Below are 21,025 nucleotides of genomic sequence, written 5' to 3'. Positions count from 1 at the left end.
ACAAATCTTTTGAAAATCTTTTGGACCTAACTTGCTTACCACTTTTTCCATGTGGTTTCTTCCTTCACAGACTCAATGAAATTACCTCTTTCTAAACATTTGGTCAAATTATCAATTGTGTGTATGGTCTCCTAGAAACAAGGGAGGCTCAACTTACCCCACTCACCCCTAATTATCATTGTGCTCATTCTGCCACCCTTATTTTCCATAGGATATATAGGTTGTGGAGCTGCCAACACACCAACAACAGATTTTACTTTCAGCATCCAGGTTTTTCTTTATCATCACAAAAAACTCACCAGAAGATGAACTTGCAGAAGCAATGAGCTCGAGTTTCGATCAGATGATTATCCCGTATGTAGTTTTTTGTAGGAAATATGCAAACCCATACAAAAGAGTAGACCAGAGAGCACACCCCTTTCATCAAGACCGCACTCAAATGAGTAGCCTATTCTTCCCATAGCCGCCACCCACTGCATAAAAGCTGGAAGTTACAGGCAAGAACGCCAAGCTTCGCCTTGAAGAATTTACCGATACTGGCATTAGGTGCGGAGCTAGTGTAGCTTATTGATTAGTCATGGGAAGCTCTTGACAACTGATAGCGTGTAACTTGTATGCGGCCGCAAAATGTGACGAATAGTACGCAGATAAAAACAATACATTATATATATATTTTTTTAAATATGTAGTTTAAAGAGACGTTTCTGTAAAATATTTATTCATATCACCATGCAGCCGTAAACTTCAACTCCTTCGAAGTGGATGTGTATTTTCAGCTTCAACACTTAGTTTGAACAAGATGGAAGTTATCACGCCATAAACGTTCTGCGGTGACTGACGAGATGGGAAAATGGGAGATATCAATGGTAATTTCCAATGATGTGCATAAGAATTTTGTGGTTGTACGACATGCGTTTCATTTAGAAATTATAAAGTTATTATCTTATTAGTTTTACTGTATTTTAAGAACTATAATGTAATGTAGGCTATTTGAATCATAGGTTATGCACTGTTTGAACAGAGTCATATGCGGTTAATAGCCTAATTTCTCTTCTTACACCTGTTGGGCATAAATCAGACAGTGCTGTCTTGTCAGAGCGTTATAGACATGTGTAGCTATAGCCCAATAATGGACTAAATGAGCCTAACGTTACTCCGTATTTTCTAAGGACCTTGGATGTTCTGTTTCGAGGTGAATTGGTTATGGCAGCCAAATACACCATCTAAACGTGAATCGATTCACAATTGCGGTATGATTTTTAGGAACATAAAGCTCTCTACTTTCATGTCACATCAAAATATAGGCTTAATATACACTTACTGTACACGGTTTAACACAGTTGCAGCAGACAGTATTTTTCAGTGACCACACTTTGTGGCGTCAGTCTTCTGTTTACACACAGGTTTTTGGAGAAGCAGTTAATTAGCATAGACAGTGGACTCTGTCTTCTGTCTGTTTTCTGTAAACAAGCGCTGTAACATGGAAATATGGCTGTGTGGGAACCCTAACTCTATGAAGGTGGGTAGTAGTGTAATATTTTAAATAAAAAATACATTATTATTGCTTGCTGATATGAAACAGATACCTGAGAAGACAACGGTCCTCGTCAGAGGAGGCTGGAGCAATAAGAGGACTGGCTCATTGTAAAGGCTGGAATGGAGTTCATTGAATTGTATCAAACATATGGAAACCATACGATTGAATCCGTTACATTACTCCATTCCATCCATTACAATGAGCCTGTCCTCGTATAGCTCTTCCCACCAGCCTCCACCTGTCCGTATGTTTCCTTCGTGTTAACACTTAGAGCAAACGTCTAATTTCTTAACAAAACTCCCCTGGCCAGAAGGCGTCTATGAATGGGCTAATGTGCAGCTAATGAATAAGGCAGCAACACTGCAACATATTGCCAATGCATGCATCTTGCATGGATGTACAGTATATCCTTGCATGTAGTGTATGCATAGAAATCAGTGAGACTATTATTTGCATCATTGTCCTGTGACGACCTATGGTGCCTCTTTTAGTCTCATGGTCTATTTACTATAAAACTGCCTTAATGGAAAAAGGAGTATTAAACCTACCTAGCTGGTTTTCAACAATACATGACAATAGTATTTTCTGATCGGGGCAGTTTTGTTAGGACCCCAGACACTCGTTCTACACGTTACAACGCATCACTTGCGGCATGGTATTGCAAACGTGGATCGTGTTTCATATCGGCGACAATTAAATTTACTACCGACCTTTTAGGGTTAGTGTTCCTACACGGCCACATCTCCATGTTACATCGTTTGTTTACGGAAGACATAGGCTGCCACCTGTGCTAAATTGCTGTCTAGCGTTCTCCGTTAACCTGTGTGTAAGCATACCTGGGAGGAAGTGTAGTTCGTCACTGGAGGCACACACAGTTTGTGGATCTGCGCAAAGCTACAACAGTAAGTTATCTTACTTGAACATTGTTTTCGTTGATATGAAAGATAAGGTGCATATCGGAATGTGTTTCGAAAACCGTGTTGAAAGCTATGATTTATGTTTCTAAACATTAAAATAAAGCATCGAAATTGTAGTTCGGGGAAGAAGGGTTTTTGATAGCTATCCTGATATAATTTGTATCATTGTGTTTAGTCTCAATATTGGACAATTCCTGTCTGTTTTGAATTTAGTTTGGTGCACCTAAGACTAAGATAAAGATGTTACTGTATTGTATCCTTGCCCATAGAATTAGGATCTCTGTGCCTTGGCCTCATGTAGGCCTACAGATAATGTAATGCAGTATTCCATAAAGGACAATGGTGTGATACTGGTCCCCTCGCGACACCGATAATAGTGTCTCTTTTTCTTGGCCTGGTCTTTTGTCAGGTGTGTATAATTAGGTTGTGACGCACGTCTGCCTGCCTTGTACCTCAGTAACCCTCTGTAATTTAGGAGCTGGTTAATGATTATAATGTGCCTTGAGTGCTCTGCCCACCATATGCATCTGCACGTCTGTCAGATGGCATGTGACTTAAAATGTTCTGATTTTCTTTGAGCATACATGGATAATATCAGGTGCCAACGTTAAAACCAGACTGTTTTAGTTCTGACAGGGACATAGGGAGGAAAGCCTAAATGATATCAGAAAGCGGTGGACAGATATGAGGGGTGTGTATTAGAAAAGAGAGATTGATTGGGGGCTAGTGACAGACTTGTATGTAGGACTGAGTTGGGGGAGTGGGTGGAGGGATACAGGGGCAAGACAAAGTATGTGAACTATTTGGAAATACCTGGATTTCTGCATAAATTGGTCATACAATTTGATCTGATCTTCATCTATGTCATAACAATAGACAAACAGTCTGGTTAACCAATTTAGGTAATCCAGGTAATTCCAAAGTCTTCACATACTTATTCTTGCCACTGTCAATTTAATAGGTTACATATTTTGAAGGGGATTATGGTGATTTATTTCTGATTTCTTTGATCATGTTGTTTGAATGATTTGACCCAGGTCCCGTCTCTTTGTACCACATTGCTCTTGTCCTCAATAGGCAAGCTGTGTACCCTTTCATGTTGTTCTGTACCAATGTTCTTTGGAATACATGAGAGTCAAGTTCCTTGTCCTGCTAAATATGTAGACTATTGTATGAAATGTTGTAATTGGGTAAATCCATTTGAATTCAGTCACTTTTTGACAGCACCCCTTTTGATTTGAAGAAAACCTTCCATACATATTTGCCCATTGTAGAAGTGCTCAGAAAGTGACTTTTTGAATCTGAATGCCAAAACAGAGAAAGGTGCTTAAAGTTGACCTATTTTGCACACCGTACCATGAGACATCCATGTCTTCATCACTGGAAAATATATATATATATATTTTTAACCTTAAACATAAATTATATATTTGTTCAAATTGGCAAATATTGTAGTTTAGACCCTATTTGACATAATCTGAGGCCTGCCATCAGTTGAGACACAACATGCTCTTGAATACAGGCTGGGTAATCATTTACGTTAAAGGTAAAAATAAATTAAAAATAAACATAATTTGTATTAAATAAATTAGTTTGACAAACCCTGTCAACCATGTCTCTTTTCCAATGATTAAGAAATGGATGTCTGATGGTATGGTGGGGTATGGTGGGGTATGCAAAATGGGGAATCTTTGAGCACCTCTATCTCCTGAATGTTTTGCCATTCATGTCCAAAAAGTCATTTGCTGAGCACTTCTTCCATCAGCAAACATGTATGGGGGAAAAAGGGATGCTGTCAAAGTGATTGAATATCTCAATTTCTGCTCAGTGTTTTCTCTAACGTAAACCGTACAGTGTTTTCTCTAACGTAAACCGTACAGTGTTTTCTCTAACGTAAACCGTACAGTGTTTTCTCTAACGTAAACCGTACAGTGTTTTCTCTAACGTAAACCGTACAGTGTTTTCTCTAACGTAAACCGTACAGTGTTTTCTCTAACGTAAACCGTACAGTGTTTTCTCTAACGTAAACCGTACAGTGTTTTCTCTAACGTAAACCGTACAGTGTTTTCTCTAACGTAAACCGTACAGTGTTTCTAAGAGATTTGAATTAAACCTTTAAAGCAAAGATTTGGATGAGATTTCTAACTTTGCTAAACCAACGTGTGAATATCCTGAGACAAATCTGTGATAGTGTGATAGTGTGTGTACAGATGTAAACATGAGTTTGTCTTTTCACCTGTCTGCTGAATAACTGATAAACCCAAAGCGCTCCCTGTATCACAGACCTCCCAGGTGAATAACTGATAAACCCAAAGCGCTCCCTGTATCACAGACCTCCCAGGTGAATAACTGATAAACCCAAAGCGCTCCCTGTATCACAGACCTCCCAGGTGAAGTGTCTACATTTTGCTCACACGGCGGGCATGCCTCTGAATAGGCTTACTGTGATGGACCATAAACATCAATCTGGTCTTAAAGCTGGTCATTATGGTCTGTAGGCTCTGTCCTGTCAGTGGTCTACTGCCCATAGACAGCTATTATATACATGAGCTGAAATGTCTATGTTGCATGTGAGGTCCAGTTTGTTGTTGTGTGAGCCTCATAGCCGCCTCATCACTGTGGATCAGGGTGGTTTGCATGTCAGCGGGTCACCTCTGCTTGTTTGCTAGTGGTCAACTATGGCTATTTTTACCTGCTAATGATCCACCTTTTGACCTCTGTGTTTCCAAAAACTAAAATGAGGCGTCTAGTCCAGTATGCGTCAATACAAGAGTAATAGAAGATTGAAGGAATTGAAAGGAGCGCCAGTCTCCCCGTCTCACTGTGTGAGTTCCTCCTTCCCACCCAGAACCCAGTGCAGGAGTGGGGGGAGGAGTTTGAGGAGGGGGCGTTGTATGGGATCACCCTGCGTCGGGAGCCTGTCCAGATACCAGCCAACCCCACCGAGGCCCGGCCATGCGTTGCCTTCGTCCAGTACCGGACCTGCAAGGTGCGCAGGCTGAAGGCAGCCACCCTGAACCGGCTGGTGAGCCACCTCCTGGACCCCTGCTGCCAGGAGCTCGACTACAGACGGATCTTTCTGTCCACCTACCAGACCTTCACCACTACCAGTACACTCATTGAGCTGCTCTTCCAGAGGTGGGCCATGTCATTAAGTTTACAGTACTCATAACTGCTGTTATGTTTCACCTGACCATTGTCTCAGACCATAATGAGGAAGCTATTTCACTGTTAAAATGATACAGTATGAAATTAGGTGAGCAGGTTGTTTGACCTCTATAGTTTGAAAACACCTTGACGTTCTAGTTTTACTGCTTATTAAAACCCATCTTCTATACAATACATTTTGGGTGAAATGGCCAACAAAATGTCTATCTTCCTCTTCTTTTGCCTTCTCGTCTTCACCCACCTTTCTGCAAACACAACTCTTTTGACACATTCCAAGTTATCACAGTAACAAATAAGATTAGCCAAATTGAATGTTATGTTGAATACAGATGAGAGGGTATGTCGAGAGTGGTCTTTTTTTGAACAACACCTCTCGCTGTGTATGCAAAGTCACTTAGTTTCGTCACATTTTTTTTCTTTCTTGCCTCCCTCACAAAATTACTATCTCAGCATCTTTGATATAATGATAATAAGCACCCAGCAGGTAGTTAGCCATTACAGCTTTTACAACAACAATTATTCGCTGAGTTTGGAGTGAGTGTCAGGATAACAACGGAGCATAGAGACAGACCAAAGAAAAACAGTCTGAAGAAGAATGGACCACTGTCCTGTTGGTCACAATCACAGTTTAGATGAGTCTGACACTCTTCCTAATTGTTCTCACAGGGACAATGGGGCTTCAGACGTGTACAACAGTGAATGTCACAGGAGGTGAGCTGGCTGCTTTTCCCTTGATCACATTTATTTCCTTGACTCTGAAACAGGGAAGATATTGTTTCATCACGTTGTCTCCTCAGGCGTCTGTTGCCCCTGATCCAGACTTGGTTGGAGGAGAACAGTGAGGACTTCCGGGATCCTCCTCAGCACCCCTCCCTAAGGCTGCTGATCGACCACCTGCACAGCCTGTCCTCCTTCTGTTCACTGGCCCAGCGCTCTGAAACTCTGCTTAATAAGTTCCATAGAGAAGGTACAGGATCCACTTGTTTATCCTAACCTTTTATGTGAATTGCCTTTGATTATGATACCATTGTTGATCCCCTTCTGTCATTCCTCTCTCCCTTTAATAGAAATGGATACTGGTGGCCATTCTTCCCAGGCTGAGGTTAATCAGGAAGATGAGGGCTCAGGGGAGAAAGTCCTAGAATGGGACAGCCCACTGGATCAGGGTGACATCATGGACTTCTCAGTCACAGGCATTGCAGAACAGCTCACCCGACTGGACGCTGTAAGTGTCAATCATGGCAGATAATTTCTGGCTCTTAATATGCGTCCTCAGGAGTGGATCGCTAACACTCTTTTTCCATTTTTACCTTCCTTATCTGTGTGTCTCTCAGGGGCTATTTGGGAAGGTGGTTCCCTACCAGTGTCTGGGCTGTGTGTGGTCCCAGAGAGACAAGAAGGAGAACCTGTCTGCTACCATCAGCGCCACCATTGCCCAGTTTAATGAAGTCACCAACCGAGTTATCACCTCCCTGCTCTGCCGGCCCACCTCCAGCCCCACTTCCGTCCACAGGGCCTCCAGCCCAGCTCAGAGGGCCTGCGTCATTGAGAAGTGGATCAGAGTAGGACAGGTCAGACACGTCTAGTAACTTGGACCATTTGAGGGATACATTTTCAAATCCAAGTGCAGCCTTACACATCTAAACGTTAACCTGTATCCTGGTTCTCAGTGCATTCAGATGTAAGTCCCTAGTCAGTCTCTAACTTGTGACTGTTTTCTGAAACAGGAGTGTCGGCAGCTGAAGAATTTCTCCTCTTTGAGGGCCATCCTGTCTGCCCTTCAGTCCAATGCTGTCTACAGGCTGAGGAAGACGTGGGCTGCAGTGTGTAGGTACGGACTGTCGGGTCACACTGCAAGGGTTAGCTGAGTCATGAAGGTAGAGGGCCAATAACATTGATTGAATATGGCAACAAAAGAAAATGAACAAGGGTGTCCTTATCCTCTGAGAATGTAAGGCTTAGTAAGGAAATTATTTACTAGTAATTGACCTACATTATTCAACTAACCTTAGTTTGTACTTCATGCCATAACTATGTAATAAACCATTAATATTGTGTCAGTCAAGAATAGTTGAACAATAATTTTAGGTCAACATGCCATGTCTTACCAACTCTAAATCCCTTTGAAGCTTCAAGGATATCTTTTGTAATAAAGTTGCTATCTTGTATGATTGATTTAATTGGTTTGTTCTTCTTCAGGGACAGCGTGGCCATCTTTGATAACCTCTGTGAAACCTTCCCTGATGAGAACTGTGTGTTGAGCAACAGAGAGATCAGTGTGGAGGTAAGAATCAAGTACATTTTAAGGAAAATTATTTAACTTCATTTTTTAAAACTTGCGTCTCTGCACAAATGTATGCTTTCTTTTTACAACCATAATGCAGACGATATGACACTTGAAATACTTACAATATGGAGTGTTTTATTGTTTTGAGAGCAGTTGACCTTTACTTACATCTTAAGGGACCTTGATATTCTACTTTTACGACTTATTAAAACTCATCTTTCTGTCAAGTTAATGTTTAGTGAAATTGCGTAACAGTGTGTTAATAGTAAGCCATTGTCCCAAAGCAAAAGAGAGGGTGTTCTATTTTTCTGTCGGCTCTGGGTGTTTGTGTCAAATCTTCATTCAGTCTGGTTACAGTGAGAGGGCTCAAAAGTAATATTCTACATATTGCTCAGAATTTCCAAATAAGCTGATATAACATCATTGTCAACAAACACTACACTAATGACAATTTCCCCAGCAGTTCCTTGAGAAACACCTTCATTTGCCTCACATCTTTATTTAATTTTACTGTATTGCTCCACCCCTTGTTCAACTGGACTGTTCCAGAAAAATACACTGCTTAAAAAATAAAGGGAACACTTAAACAACACAATGTAACTCCAAGTCAATCACACTTCTGTGAAATCAAACTGTCCACTTAGGAAGCAACACTGATTGACAATATATTTCACATGCTGTTGTGCAAATGGAATAGACAACAGGTGGAAATTATAGGCAATTAGCAAGACACCCCCAATAAGGAGTGGTTCTGCAGGTGGTGACCACAGACCACTTCTCAGTTCCTATGCTTCCTGGCTGATGTTTTGGTCACTTTTGAATGCTGGCGGTGCTTTCACTCTAGTGGTAGCATGAGACGGAGTCTACAACCCACACAAGTGGCTCAGGTAGTGCAGCTCATCCAGGATGGGACATCAATGCGAGCTGTGGCAAGAAGGTGATGCTGTGTCTGTCAGCGTAGTGTCCAGAGCATGGAGGCGCTACCAGTAGACAGGCCAGTACAGGAGATGTGGACGTGAAACAGACTCCATGAGGGTGGTATGAGGGCCCGACGTCCACAGGTGGGGGTTGTGCTTACAGCCCAACACGGTGCAGGACGTTTGGCATTTGCCAGAGAACACCAAGATTGGCAAATTCGCCACTGGCCCTGGGTTCCTCCTAATGCAAGACGATGCTAGACCTCATGTGGCTGGAGTGTATCAGCAGTTCCTGCAAGAGGAAGGCATTGATGCTATGGACTGGCCCGCCCGTTCCCCAGACCTGAATCCAATCTGAGCACATCTGGGACATCATGTCTCGCTCCATCCACCAACGCCACGTTGCACCACAGTCTGTCCAGGAGTTGAAGATGCTTTAGTCCAGGTCTGGGAGGAGATCCCTCAGGAGACCATCCGCCACCTCATCAGGAGCATGCCCAGGCGTTGTAGGGAGGCCATACAGGCACGTGGAGGCCACACACTACTGAGCCTCATTTTGACTTGTTTTAAGGACATTACATCAAAGTTGGATCAGCCTGTAGTGTGGTTTTCTACTTTAATTTTGAGTGTGACTCCAAATCCAGACCTCCATGGGTTGATACATTTGATTTCCATCGATAATTTTTATGTGATTTTGTCAGCACATTCAACTATGTAAAGAAAAAAGTATTTAATAAGAATATTTAATTCATTCAGGATGTGTTATTTTAGTGTTCCCTTTATTTTTTTTGAGCAGTGTAGTTTAACGTGCTCCCTGTGTCTGTATTAACAGGCTCACAGAAATGGTGCTTTTGACAGATGTTCTTATCAAAATGTTCTTTAGCACAAAACTGCTTTTATTCACGTTTGCATGGATTTTAAAAGCTCAATATATTGTTTACATAATGAGATGTGTGTGTGTGTGTCTAAGAACAAACAATGTGGTGTTGACCCCATAAGCTGGTAAAGGAAGTTCTGACCTAGACCAGATTTGACTGACTCTTTGCATATGCTGTAGGTCATTGCAGATGAGTGGACAGGTTGACAATGGAAGGGCATAAATGCAGACTGAATTTAGCTTCTATCTGACCCCTTTTCAGGATGGAAGCCAAACAGCCATGGATAACATTTCTCCCAAGATATCCAAGCGATGTCCTATTGCCAGACAGATGGTAAGCGATACTTCGGAGAGAGATTGAGTAAGAGACATTGCAGACATGATATATAGACATGAGAGATATCTATATATAGTGGCGGTCATTAAGTTTGTTTTAGCTTTCTCTTCTTTCCATGCAACATTAAATGGACAGAAATGATAGGAGAGGCCTCCCGAGTGGCGTAGCGGTCTAAGGTACTGCATCACAGTATTGCAGCTTCACTACAGCCTGGGGTTTTATCCCAGGCTGTGTCACACCTGGCCGTGACCGGGAGTCCCATAGGGCGGCGCACAATTGGCCCAGCGTCGTCCGGTTAGGGGAGGGTTTGGCTGGAGGGGGCTTTACTTGGCTCATTGCACTCTAGAGACACGTTGTGGTGGGCTGGGCAACTGCAAACTGACTTTGGTCGTCAGTTGAACGGTGCTTCCTCCGACACATTGGTGCAGCTGGCTTCCGGGTTGAGCGGGTGTTAAGAAGCACAGCTTCCCTCCCGGATGGCGCAGTGGTCTAAGGTACTGCATCGCAGTGCTAGCTGTGCCGCCAGAGATTCTGGGTTCGAGCCCAGGCTCTGTCGCAGGCGGCTGCGACCGGGAGGTCCATGGGGGCGATGCACAATTGGACCAGCGTCGTCCGGGTTAGGGAGGGTTTGGCCGGCAGGGATATCCTTGTATCATCGTGCACTAGTGACTCCTGTGGCGGGCCAGGCGCAGTGCACGCTCACCAGGTCGCTAGGTGTGTGGTGTTTCCTCCGACACATTGGTGCGGCTGGCTTCTGGGTTGGATGTGCGTTGTGTCAAGAAGCAGTGCGGCTTGGTTAGGTTGTGTTTCAGAGGACACATGGCTCTCGACCTTCGTCTCTCCCGAGTCCGTATGGGAGTTGCAGCAATGAGACAAGACTGTAACTACTACCAATTGGACACCACGAAATTGTGGGGAGAAAAAAGGGGTAAAAAAAGAAGAAGTGCGGCTTGGGGGGGGGTCATGTTTTGGAGGATGAATGATTCGACCTTCGCCTCTCCCGAGCCCATTGGGGAGTTGCAGCGATGAGACAAGATTGCAATTGGATATCAAGAAAAAGGAGGGTATAAAATATAAATTATAGCAGAATTCTATGTATTTGAAAGTTTAAAAAAAAGTTTATTATAAGCTGCTACCGGGGGGGATGGAAAGGGGAGGAAGGATCCTAGTATTGTCTCCTTAGTATTTTGCGGGGGAAGTTTCTGCTTCTTGAAGTCACATGTAGCCCCCTAACCCCATCAGCTCTTAACCCACAAGAGGGTACAGTGATTCCCCTCGAGGAAAAATCTATTCAAAGACTGAGAGAGTCATGTGTGGCAAAAGGAAGCCATCCTATCATTAGCCACTGATGTTTCATATGGCCACAGATTACTAGGCTATGAAAGGACAGTAATCATAGGCCAATACCTTTTCTAGCATCATATGCACATTCTCTAAAGCTGTGTTACTAGAATCCTCTGCTGACATGCTGTCTCTGTACTGTCGTCTCCTCAGAGCACCCCCGGTGGGGTGGTTCCTTACCTGGGCACGTACCTGACTATCCTCACAATGCTGGACACTGCTCTACCAGATACTGTGGAGGTAAGCAAACAGCCATTGAAACAGACTGCTCAGTTATGGCAGCTACTTTAAGTTAATTCTATATTTGCCTTCTAGTGGATTACTATCTTAATGTTTAATATTGATAATAAATCTTCCATATTGTCAAGTATAATAGCATGTTGTGCTATTTTTGACAGGGGGACCTCATAAACTTTGAAAAGAGGAGGAGGGTAAGTTGTTGCTGTTGGGATTTTACGTAAAGAAAACGAAAGATGCAGTACAAACGTGTCTAAATATTTCACTCTTGTTATAGGACTTGACATGCATTGAATTGGTGGCACACTCACCACCACATTGTAGTGGTACTTTCACATGCCGAAGGAAAAAGTGGACACCTTTATGCTTAAGGATGTTTGCTTACTGCTCTAAATTACTATCTTCTAGCTAGCCTTTATTGGAGCCCCATGACTGTTAAAAGTGTTGTCAGGTGTTACTAGTTCAGGACAAGTTACATAACAACCACACAGCTGACATGGGCTCATGATTTCCCTCTCTCTCTGCAGGAGTTTGAGATTCTCTCTCAGATCCGGCAGCTCCAAGCCTCCTGCTCTCAGTACAACCTGCCCCATCACACCAGGATCACTGCTTGGTTGCAAGGCCAGAAGCTGCTCACTGACCAGGAGAGGTGAGAACCTGTCCCCCACTAATTTTATGGTAGATCAATGAGGAGATCGAGCTGGTGAGCTTTGTAAGGGTTAAGGGGGCATAATCACGTCTTAAAATGATGCCCCTTATAGGCCAATAAACCCTTTATACAACCTGAATTGTCTCGTTCTAATATACTGTATACCCAAATGTACTACTCAAATTACATGTAAAACACAATTCCCATAATCCCTACCCAGGTTTTGCCTGTTAAGGAAATTTATAGAAAACCCATCTAGAGCTGGGGTTGACACAGGGCTGCAGTGTGTTCAGGCTTTTAGAGTCAGATGTGCTAGTGCAGTGCTAGAACAAAAGGCTGTATACATTTAGACAAGTCCACCCTGACTTCAGGCCTCATAAGTGTTTTCTATGTGTTCTGCCACAGCTATGAACTGTCCAGAAACCTGGAGCCTCCAATAGACCTCTGCTCCCCAAGCCCCCGGAGCCACCGTTTGCTCAGCAAGAAACTGTCCTCGTGAGTACTGAACACTTCGCTTAACAGCAGTTGCCATCTTGTTAATTGTAATCAAGACAATAGTATTCACCCAATCTCTAATATACAGTTGGAAGTCAGAGGTTTACATACACCTTAGCCAAATACATTTAAACTCAGTTTTTCACAATTCCTGACATTTAATCGGAATAAAATGTCCCTGTTTTAGGTCAGTTAGATCACCACTTTATTTTAAGAATGTGAAATGTCAGAATAATAGTAGAGAGAGTGATTTATTACAGCTTTTATTTATTTCATCACATCCCTAGTGGGTCAGAAGTTTACATACACTCAATTAGTATTTGGTAGCATTGCCTTTTAAACGGTTTAACTTGGGTCAAATGTTTCGGGTAACCTTTCATAAGCTTACCACAATAACTTGAGTGAATTTTGGCCCATTACTACTGACAGAGCTGGTGTAACTGAGTCAGGTTTCTAGGCCTCATTGCTCGCACACGCTTTTTCAGTTCTGCCCACAAATGTTCTATGGGATTGAGGTCAAGGCTTTGTGATGGCCACTCCAATATATTGACTTTGTTGTCCTTAAGCCATTTTGCCATAAATTTGGAAGTATGCTTGTGGTCATTGTCCATTTGGAAGACCCATTTGCGACCAAGCTTTAACTTCCTCACTGATGTCTTGAGATGTTTCAATAAATACACATACATTTCCATCCTCATGAGGCCATCTATTTTTTGAAGTGCACCAGCCCCTCCCGCAGCAAAGCATCCCCACAACATGATGCTGCCACCCCCGTGCTTCACGTTTGGGATGGTGTTCTTCGGCTTGCAAGCCTCCCCCTTTTTCCTCCAATCATAATGATGGTCATTATGGCCAAACAGTTATATTTTTGTTTCATTAGACCAGAGGACATTTCCCCAAAAAGTACGATCTTTGTCCCCATGTGTAGTTGCAAACCGTAGTGTGGCTTTTTTATGTTGGTTTTGGAGCAGTGGCTTCTTCCTTGATGAGCGGCCTTTCAGGTTATGTCGATATAGGACTCGTTTTGCTGTGGATATAGATACTTTTGTACCTGTTTTCCTGCAGGATCTTCACAAGGTCTTTTGCTGTTGTTCTGGGATTGATTTGCACTTTTCGCATCAAAGTACGTTCATCGCTAGGAGACAGAACTCGTCTCCTTCCTGAGGGGTATGACGGCTGCGTGGTCCCATGGTGTTTATACTTGCGTACTATTGTTTGTACAGATGAACGTGGTACCTTCAGGTGTTTGGAAATTGCTCCCATGGATGAACCAGACTTGTGGAGGTCTACAATTGTTTTTCTGAGTTCTTGGCTGATTTCTTTTGATTTTCCCATGATTTCAAGCAAAGAGCCACTAAGTTTGAAGGTAGGCCTTGAAATACATCCACAGGTACACCTCCAATTGACTCAAATTATGTCAATTAGCTTATCAGAAGCTTCTAAAGCCATGACATCATTTTATGGAATTTTCCAAGCTGTTTAAAGGCACAGTCAACACACCCACTGGAATTGTGATACAGTGAATTATAAGTTAATTAATCTGTCTGTAAACAATTGTTGGAAAAATGACTTGTGTCATGCACAAGGTAGATGTTCTAACCGACTTGCCAAAACTATAGTTTGTTAACAAGAAATTTGTGGAGTGGTTGAAAAACAACCTAAGTATATGTAAACTTCCGACTGTATACAACTATTGTAAAATTGTTGTAAATAAACAAGAACTGTAAAAGAACAATGACAAAATGCAGTATTTAAGGTTTTACTAGTGTACGTTGACCACATTTGTTAATTTAGTGGAAAGTTCTAACTGTGTGTATTTGCAGACTCCTGAAAGTGAGTGAGGGATCCAGCAGGAAAACCCATGCAGACGAGATCAGTGTGTCGTCTTCAGGGTCCAGTGGCTCTGAGATGGAGGATCTCTCCACCCCTCCCTCCACACTCCGACTGCAGGTACAGCTCTCTCCTATCCCCTTTAGACATGCCTCTAAGTGTCTCTCTCTTTCTGTCAGTCATTGCACACCCTGGTTAAAGCTGTTTCAAATGTTTTAATAGAACACACTGTACTACAAAACATCCTCTAGTTACACTTTACTAATACCAGTAGGTACACCATGAAGCAATTCAACCTCCCATTCATAACAGTGATCCCCATTGACATCTCATTGAAACTGATGTCCTTGAGAACTGGATTGTCAATTGACCAGGTCCTTGAAGCCAAGCAGGAGTGGTGTTTGCTTAGCACATGCCTCGCTGGTGAAGCATGGCTCAATATTTCAGTTGTCCACAAATGTGCTGAGGTCAATATCTCAGACAGACAAACTGAAAGACTAATTCATTATTTCCAATGGCACTCATGCATGTACGGTCTCTCTACCCTGTCCCAGTCTCTGTCCAGCTCCTGTCAAAATGTGGCGGAGGCCTTACCCTTCTCCCCGGATGGCTCCACACCCTCCAGTTGTTCCTCCAGTTCTCAGCCTGACCTCTCTGCTCCAGTGGCTGCCCACCCTAAACCCATGCTGGCCTCTCATCACAAGCGCTCTGTGTCCATGACCTCCCTCCCCCTCTACAACAGACAGGTGGCTGACTCCTGTATTGTGAGGGTCAGTGTGGAGGCTGGCAATGGCAACATGTACAAGAGCATCCTGGTGAGCTTGGGCTGGGATCTGGCGGTAGGGATTATCTTGGGGTCCTGTTATGGAAATGTTAAAGGGATCATGTGTGTAGTACTCTAGCTCTGTACATTTGGTTATGATGAAATCGAAGATAAGAACTGCTGTGTTGGTTACATTTACATTTGAGTCATTTGGCAGACGCTCTTATCCAGAGCGACTTAGTTATTGCGTTCATCTTAAGATAGCTAGGTGAGACAACCACATATCACAGTCGTAGTAAGTACATTTTTCCTCAATAAAGAAGTTATCAGCAAAGTAGGGGGGGTTGTTATTTAAGATACTCTGGTTGGTTGAAGGGAGATTTTGAAGCCAACCCTTCACTTCCTCATTACAGCATATTAACTGCTTGTTTGACTTATGTCCTTCTCAGCTGACTAGTCAGGACAAAACTGCCCAGGTGATCCAGAGGGCCCTGGAAAAACACAACCTGGAGCACCTGACCTGTCAAGACTTCACCCTCACACAGTTGATCTCCCAGGAAAGAGGTGAGCTAAAACAATCAATGCTCTTACACAGTACATATGCCCACTCAAAGATGCCACATCACTGTGCAGATCAGTGTCGGTCAAGCAAAGATAGTTGTTATAGTTTGGCATTACGTACACTTACCTATAGTATAAATATTACTGAAGATATTGTTGTCCTGGAATGATTGAAGAGGACGTTTTAATAGTGTACGTATACTGTATGTAATATTCTCCTTTCTCATACCAACCGCCACATCTTCTGTTTTTCAGAGTTGCTCATTCCGGACAAAGCTAACGTCTTCTACGCCATGTGCACGTCAGCGAACTTTGACTTTGTTCTGCACCAGTGCCCACTGGGTCAAAGGAAACCTCTGTGCGCTACTTCCAGCCTTGGACGTTATTCAAAGTAGACACCGTTCTATGGCAATGATGAGTAACTGCAAACCAGGACTGAGTTCAAAGGATTTTGTACAGACATTTTGCTGTTTTGTTTTTAATAACTTTCTTTTATGACAAAAAAATCATGTTTAAATGTTCCATGATGGACAGACCCCTGCTTGGTTTGTTGTCAAGTGGGTGCCATGAGAGGAACAGGTGGAAGATGATAGCATAATGGCACATCATGTAAAATACACGTGTTGAAGACAACAGATTTGGGGCTACATTTTGAAACCCATTGAACAGAATGTCCTTTATTTATTGGTGGAGCGGAACTCTACATGAATTCCACCATTCAACAATCAACATTCCTACTAGACTTCCCTGAGGTGCTTTACTTTGTGGAAAGGAGTCACATTGGAACAGCATCAGCAGTGACTCTCTCCCTCAGTCACACCAATATACAGATACTTATAGTTGTTTCCTCTTGTCTCCTCTCCTCTGAGCAAAACCAGTCACCTACTTGTTTTAATGAGAGAGATGACTGACGTTTCCCAACAGAGAGAGAGAACCCATGAGCCTTAAAAGGAAATTAGGTCACAGGAGACGGCCTGCCACTGCCACCTGAGAAGTGGATGGGAATGTTCTCACCCGGATCACTATGTTCACCAGGGTATCAGCCCGCCGTCATGGCGATACTGATTGGGGCTGTGCGTGCGAAAGGAGGGGCTGGCCTGACTGGCTGGATAGCATTCCACATACACTACAGTCAGTTGCTGTAGAGGGGACACTGATAAACATTTATGGACTCAGACTGTCAAAGTTTAAATGATGGTGATAATGATGTGTGTGTTGTAAAGAGTTCTGGGTTGCATTTCAGTGTTAATACTTAGTTTTTTTCCTGTTCTTTTTACATTGTTTTCTATTTGTCTCCTATAATGCTCTTGATGATTAAGTGGGCCTCCATGGCTGTGTTGCCTAGCTACCCAAATTTGTCATTGGCTTTGATATGCTGATGGGTTAGAGATGATCCAACCGCTGATGCCTTGTTTTGTACAACACCCCTCAATTTGACGTCACCTCAAACGACTTCAATGATCGCACTCTCCGACTGAAGTCTGTTGACAACGAGCAGCGGAAGAAAGAGTCGTCAGGCAAGGCTGTGTGCACTTGTCAATTAAATATACAAATATTCTGAAAAAAATATAAAGGCAACAATTTAAACTAATTTTACTGAGTTACAGTTCATATAAGGAAATCAGTCAAAATTAATTAATTAATTAGGCCCTAATCTATGGATTTCACATGACTGGGCAGGGGTGCTGCTGTCGGTGGGCCTGGGAAGGCATAGGCCCACCCACTTGGGAGAGTGGCACACACACTGGGGAGCAAGGCCCAGCCAATCAGAATGAGTTTTTCCCCACAAAAGGGTTTTATTACAGACAAATACTCCTCAGTTTCATCAGCTGTCCAGGTGGCTGGTATCAGACAATCACACAGGTGAAGTAGCCGGATGTGTAGGTCCTGGACTGGCGTGGTTACACGTGGTTCTGAGGCTGGTTGTTCTGTCAAATTCTCTAAAACAACGTTGGAGACGACTTATGGTAGAGAAATTAACATGCAGTTCTCTGGCAACAGCTCTGGTAGACATTCCCGAGGTCAGCATGCCAATTGCCCATTCCTTCAAAACATCTGTGGCATTGTGTTGTGTGACAACTACACATTTTAGACTGGCCTTTTATTGTCTGCAACACAAGCTGCACCTGTGTAATGATCAAGCTGTTTAATCAGCTCCTTGATATGCCACCTGTCAGATGGATGGATTATCTTGGCAAAGGAAAAAATGCTCACTAACGGGGATGTAAACAAATTTGTGCACAAAGTTTGAGCGAAATAAGCTTTTTGAGCGTATGGAAAAATGTCTGCGATCTTTAATTTCAGCTCATGAAATCATGGGACCAACACGTTACATGTTTCATTAACATTTTTGTTTAGTGTACATTCTAAACCATGCCAGATGAATCACCGATTTGATAGGCATTTCCAAAATGCTTTTTAAAAATCAGTGTATGACACTACAGTAGCTTAATTTAAATGTTTAGAAGGACTATCATGCAAATAAGTGTTTAATATATTAAAGCTTTCCACTATGATTGAACCAAATTGGTTATGCAACATTCTGAAAAAAGGTGAAAAGAAATTCAAACACTTAGGCGCTATAAATAACTCAAGGTGCTTTTATCTGCCAGAGCATTTACGTACCCCTTTCATCCAGGGCTTGAAGATGGGTCATTTGAACCCAGATTTAAATCTAATGTATATTACAAATCTGCCAAAACTGAATTCCCAGAGGTTGCTTAGTTGTCTCTTTGAGATGAATAGCATTAAAAGTAATTGTAAACTAAAGAGGAAGTGTTAAATATATGGCTTGTACAGTGCTATGTGAAAATCCTGCAAACATGAAAAAACTGAATGATTCAAGCAACAGGACATCTCACGTTTACTGAGCTGTCCATTTTCATTGTCTCTCTGCTCCAAATAAAGTTTCTCAACACCTTTTTCTGTGTTTAGGTCAACATTTCTTATACTGTATTTCACTGTATGATTCTAAGATTATTGGTTTCCATATATCTGAATATATAGGCTAAAGCACGCCATTCTGTAAGACTGCCACTTATATTCATGATGTAATTCAGGGTTCCCAAACTGGTGGCATGAATTTGGCCCGCGGGTGATTTTATTTTGCCCCCCCAAGTTTCTGAACAACAAAAAAAAGAATACACTTTTATTTGTTTTAGTTGTTGGACATAAAAGACAAAAAAAAACAGCAAATCAGGTCCAAGTGATTTTAATTTTGGAAATCTGTTCTAAAGTATTCCCACCCATTTCAGAGTGATATACCTGATTGTTCAAAACATTAGGAACACCTGCTCTTTCCATTACATAGACTGACCAGGTGAATCCAGGTGAAAGCTATGATTCCTTATTGATGTCACCTGTTAGTGTAGATGAAGGGGACGAGATGGGTTAAAGAAGGATTTTTAAGCCTTGAGACATGGATCCTGAATGTGTGCCATTCAGATGGCAAATGGGCAAGACAAAATATTGAAGTGTCTTTGAACGGGGTAGATGCCAGGAGCACCGGTTTGAGTGTGTCAAGTACTGCAACGCTGCTGGGTTTTTCATAGTGATAGGGAAACGAAGCTTCTTGATTAGATTACATTGTGTTTAGTCACAAGTACAGGGAAGCAGATGTAATTGCAGGGTACAGCGAAAATGTTATGCTCCGGGATCCAAGAGTGCAGGTAAAAAAATAAGTGAATGAGACAAAATATGGATAATAATAATAATAATACACGTTAACAACTGTATCACTGATAAATGACTGTCCTAACAACAGGACATTAAAAATGGAAACTTATGTTGAGGTACCTATGTTTCACCGAGACGTGGCTGAACGAAGATACGGACAATATAGAGCTAGCAGGATTTTCCATGCACCGGCAGAACAGAGACGCTACCTCTGATAGGACGAGGGGTGAGGGGGGTGTGTCTTTTTGTCAATAACAGCTGGTGAGCGATGTCTAATATTAAAGAAGTCTCGAGGTATTGCTTGCTTGTGGTAGAGTACCTTATAAGCTGTAGACCACACTATCTACCAAGACAGTTCTCATCTGTATTATTCGTAGCCGTCTATTTACCACCACAAAGGGAAGCTGGCACGAAGACCGCTCTAACCCAACTCTATAAGGCCATGAGCAAAGAAGAAAATGCTCACTATTACAGACTACAAAGGGAAACCCAGACGCAAGCTGACCAGTGACGCGAGCCTACCAGACGAGCAAAATGCCTCAGAAGATTACATACACTTAGTTTGAAGTCACTAAAACTTGTTTCAACCACTCCACACATTTCTTGTTAACAAACTATGGACATCTACTTTGTGCATGACACAAGTCATTTTTCCAACAATTGTTTACAGAAAGATTATTTCACTTATAATTTACTGTATCCCAATTCCAGTGGGTCAGAAGTTTACATACACAGAGTTGACTGTGCCTTTAAACAGCTTGGAAAATTCCAGAAAATGATGTCATGGCTTTAGAAGCTTCTGATAGGCTAATTGACATAATTTGAGTCAATTGGAGGTGTACCTGTGGATGTATTTCAAGGCCTACCGTCAACCTCAGTGGCTCTTTGCTTGACATCCTGGGAAAATCAAATGAAATCAGCCAAGACCTCAGAAAAACAATTGTAGGCCTCCCAAGCCTGGTTCATCCTTGGGAGCAATTTCCAAACACCTGAAGGTACCACGTTCATCTGTACAAACAATAGCACGCAAGTATAAACACCATGGGACCATGCAGCCATCATACCGCTCAGGAAGGAGACTCATTCTGTCTCCTAGAGATGAACGTACTTTGGTGCGAAAAGTGCAAATCAATCCCAGAACAACAGCAAAGGACCTTGTGAAGATGCTGGTAGAAACAGGTACAAAAGTAACTATATCCACAGTAAAACGAGTCCCATATCGACATGACCTGAAAGGCCGCTCAGCAAGGAAGAAGCCACTGCTCCAAAACCACCATAAAAAAGCCACACTACAGTTTGCAACTGCGCATGGGGACAAAGATCGTACTTTTTGGAGAAATGTCCTCTGGTCTGATGAAACAAAAATAGAACTGTTTGGCCATAATGACCATTGTTATGTTTGGAGGAAAAAGAAAAAGGGGGAGGCTTGCAAGC

At 42.5% G+C, this 21,025-nt stretch overlaps 1 protein-coding gene across 1 annotated transcript; it reads left to right on the top strand.

The window, feature by feature from the left end:
- The first annotated feature begins 466 nt into the window (after positions 1-466).
- Positions 467-18,838, top strand: LOC109891981 (ral guanine nucleotide dissociation stimulator-like 1). Its single transcript, XM_020484423.2, has 17 exons — positions 467-866; positions 5,303-5,592; positions 6,289-6,333; positions 6,420-6,589; positions 6,690-6,847; positions 6,957-7,193; positions 7,350-7,453; positions 7,822-7,906; positions 9,966-10,037; positions 11,535-11,621; positions 11,780-11,812; positions 12,146-12,267; positions 12,673-12,762; positions 14,586-14,712; positions 15,147-15,407; positions 15,805-15,919; positions 16,172-18,838. The coding sequence occupies exons 1-17, from the start codon at positions 843-845 to the stop codon at positions 16,309-16,311; spliced, it is 2,160 nt and encodes a 719-aa protein (XP_020340012.2). The 5' UTR covers positions 467-842; the 3' UTR covers positions 16,312-18,838.
- Positions 18,839-21,025: the final 2,187 nt, after the last annotated feature.

This window comes from Oncorhynchus kisutch, linkage group LG10 (genome assembly GCF_002021735.2).
Source record: "Oncorhynchus kisutch isolate 150728-3 linkage group LG10, Okis_V2, whole genome shotgun sequence".
Classification (NCBI taxonomy): Eukaryota; Metazoa; Chordata; class Actinopteri; order Salmoniformes; family Salmonidae; genus Oncorhynchus; species Oncorhynchus kisutch.
The sequence above is the reverse complement of the archived record's forward strand: the minus strand, read 5'-3'. Positions and strand labels throughout refer to the sequence as shown.

Bases quoted from the DNA above. Each gene is read 5' to 3' on its own strand.
- LOC109891981 (XM_020484423.2), top strand. From the start codon at position 843: ATGGGAAAATGGGAGATATCAATG. The intron at 6,590-6,689 runs GTACAGGATCCA...TCCCTTTAATAG, and splicing joins TAATAAGTTCCATAGAGAAG to AAATGGATACTGGTGGCCAT. The intron at 15,408-15,804 runs GTGAGCTTGGGC...TGTCCTTCTCAG, and splicing joins ACATGTACAAGAGCATCCTG to CTGACTAGTCAGGACAAAAC.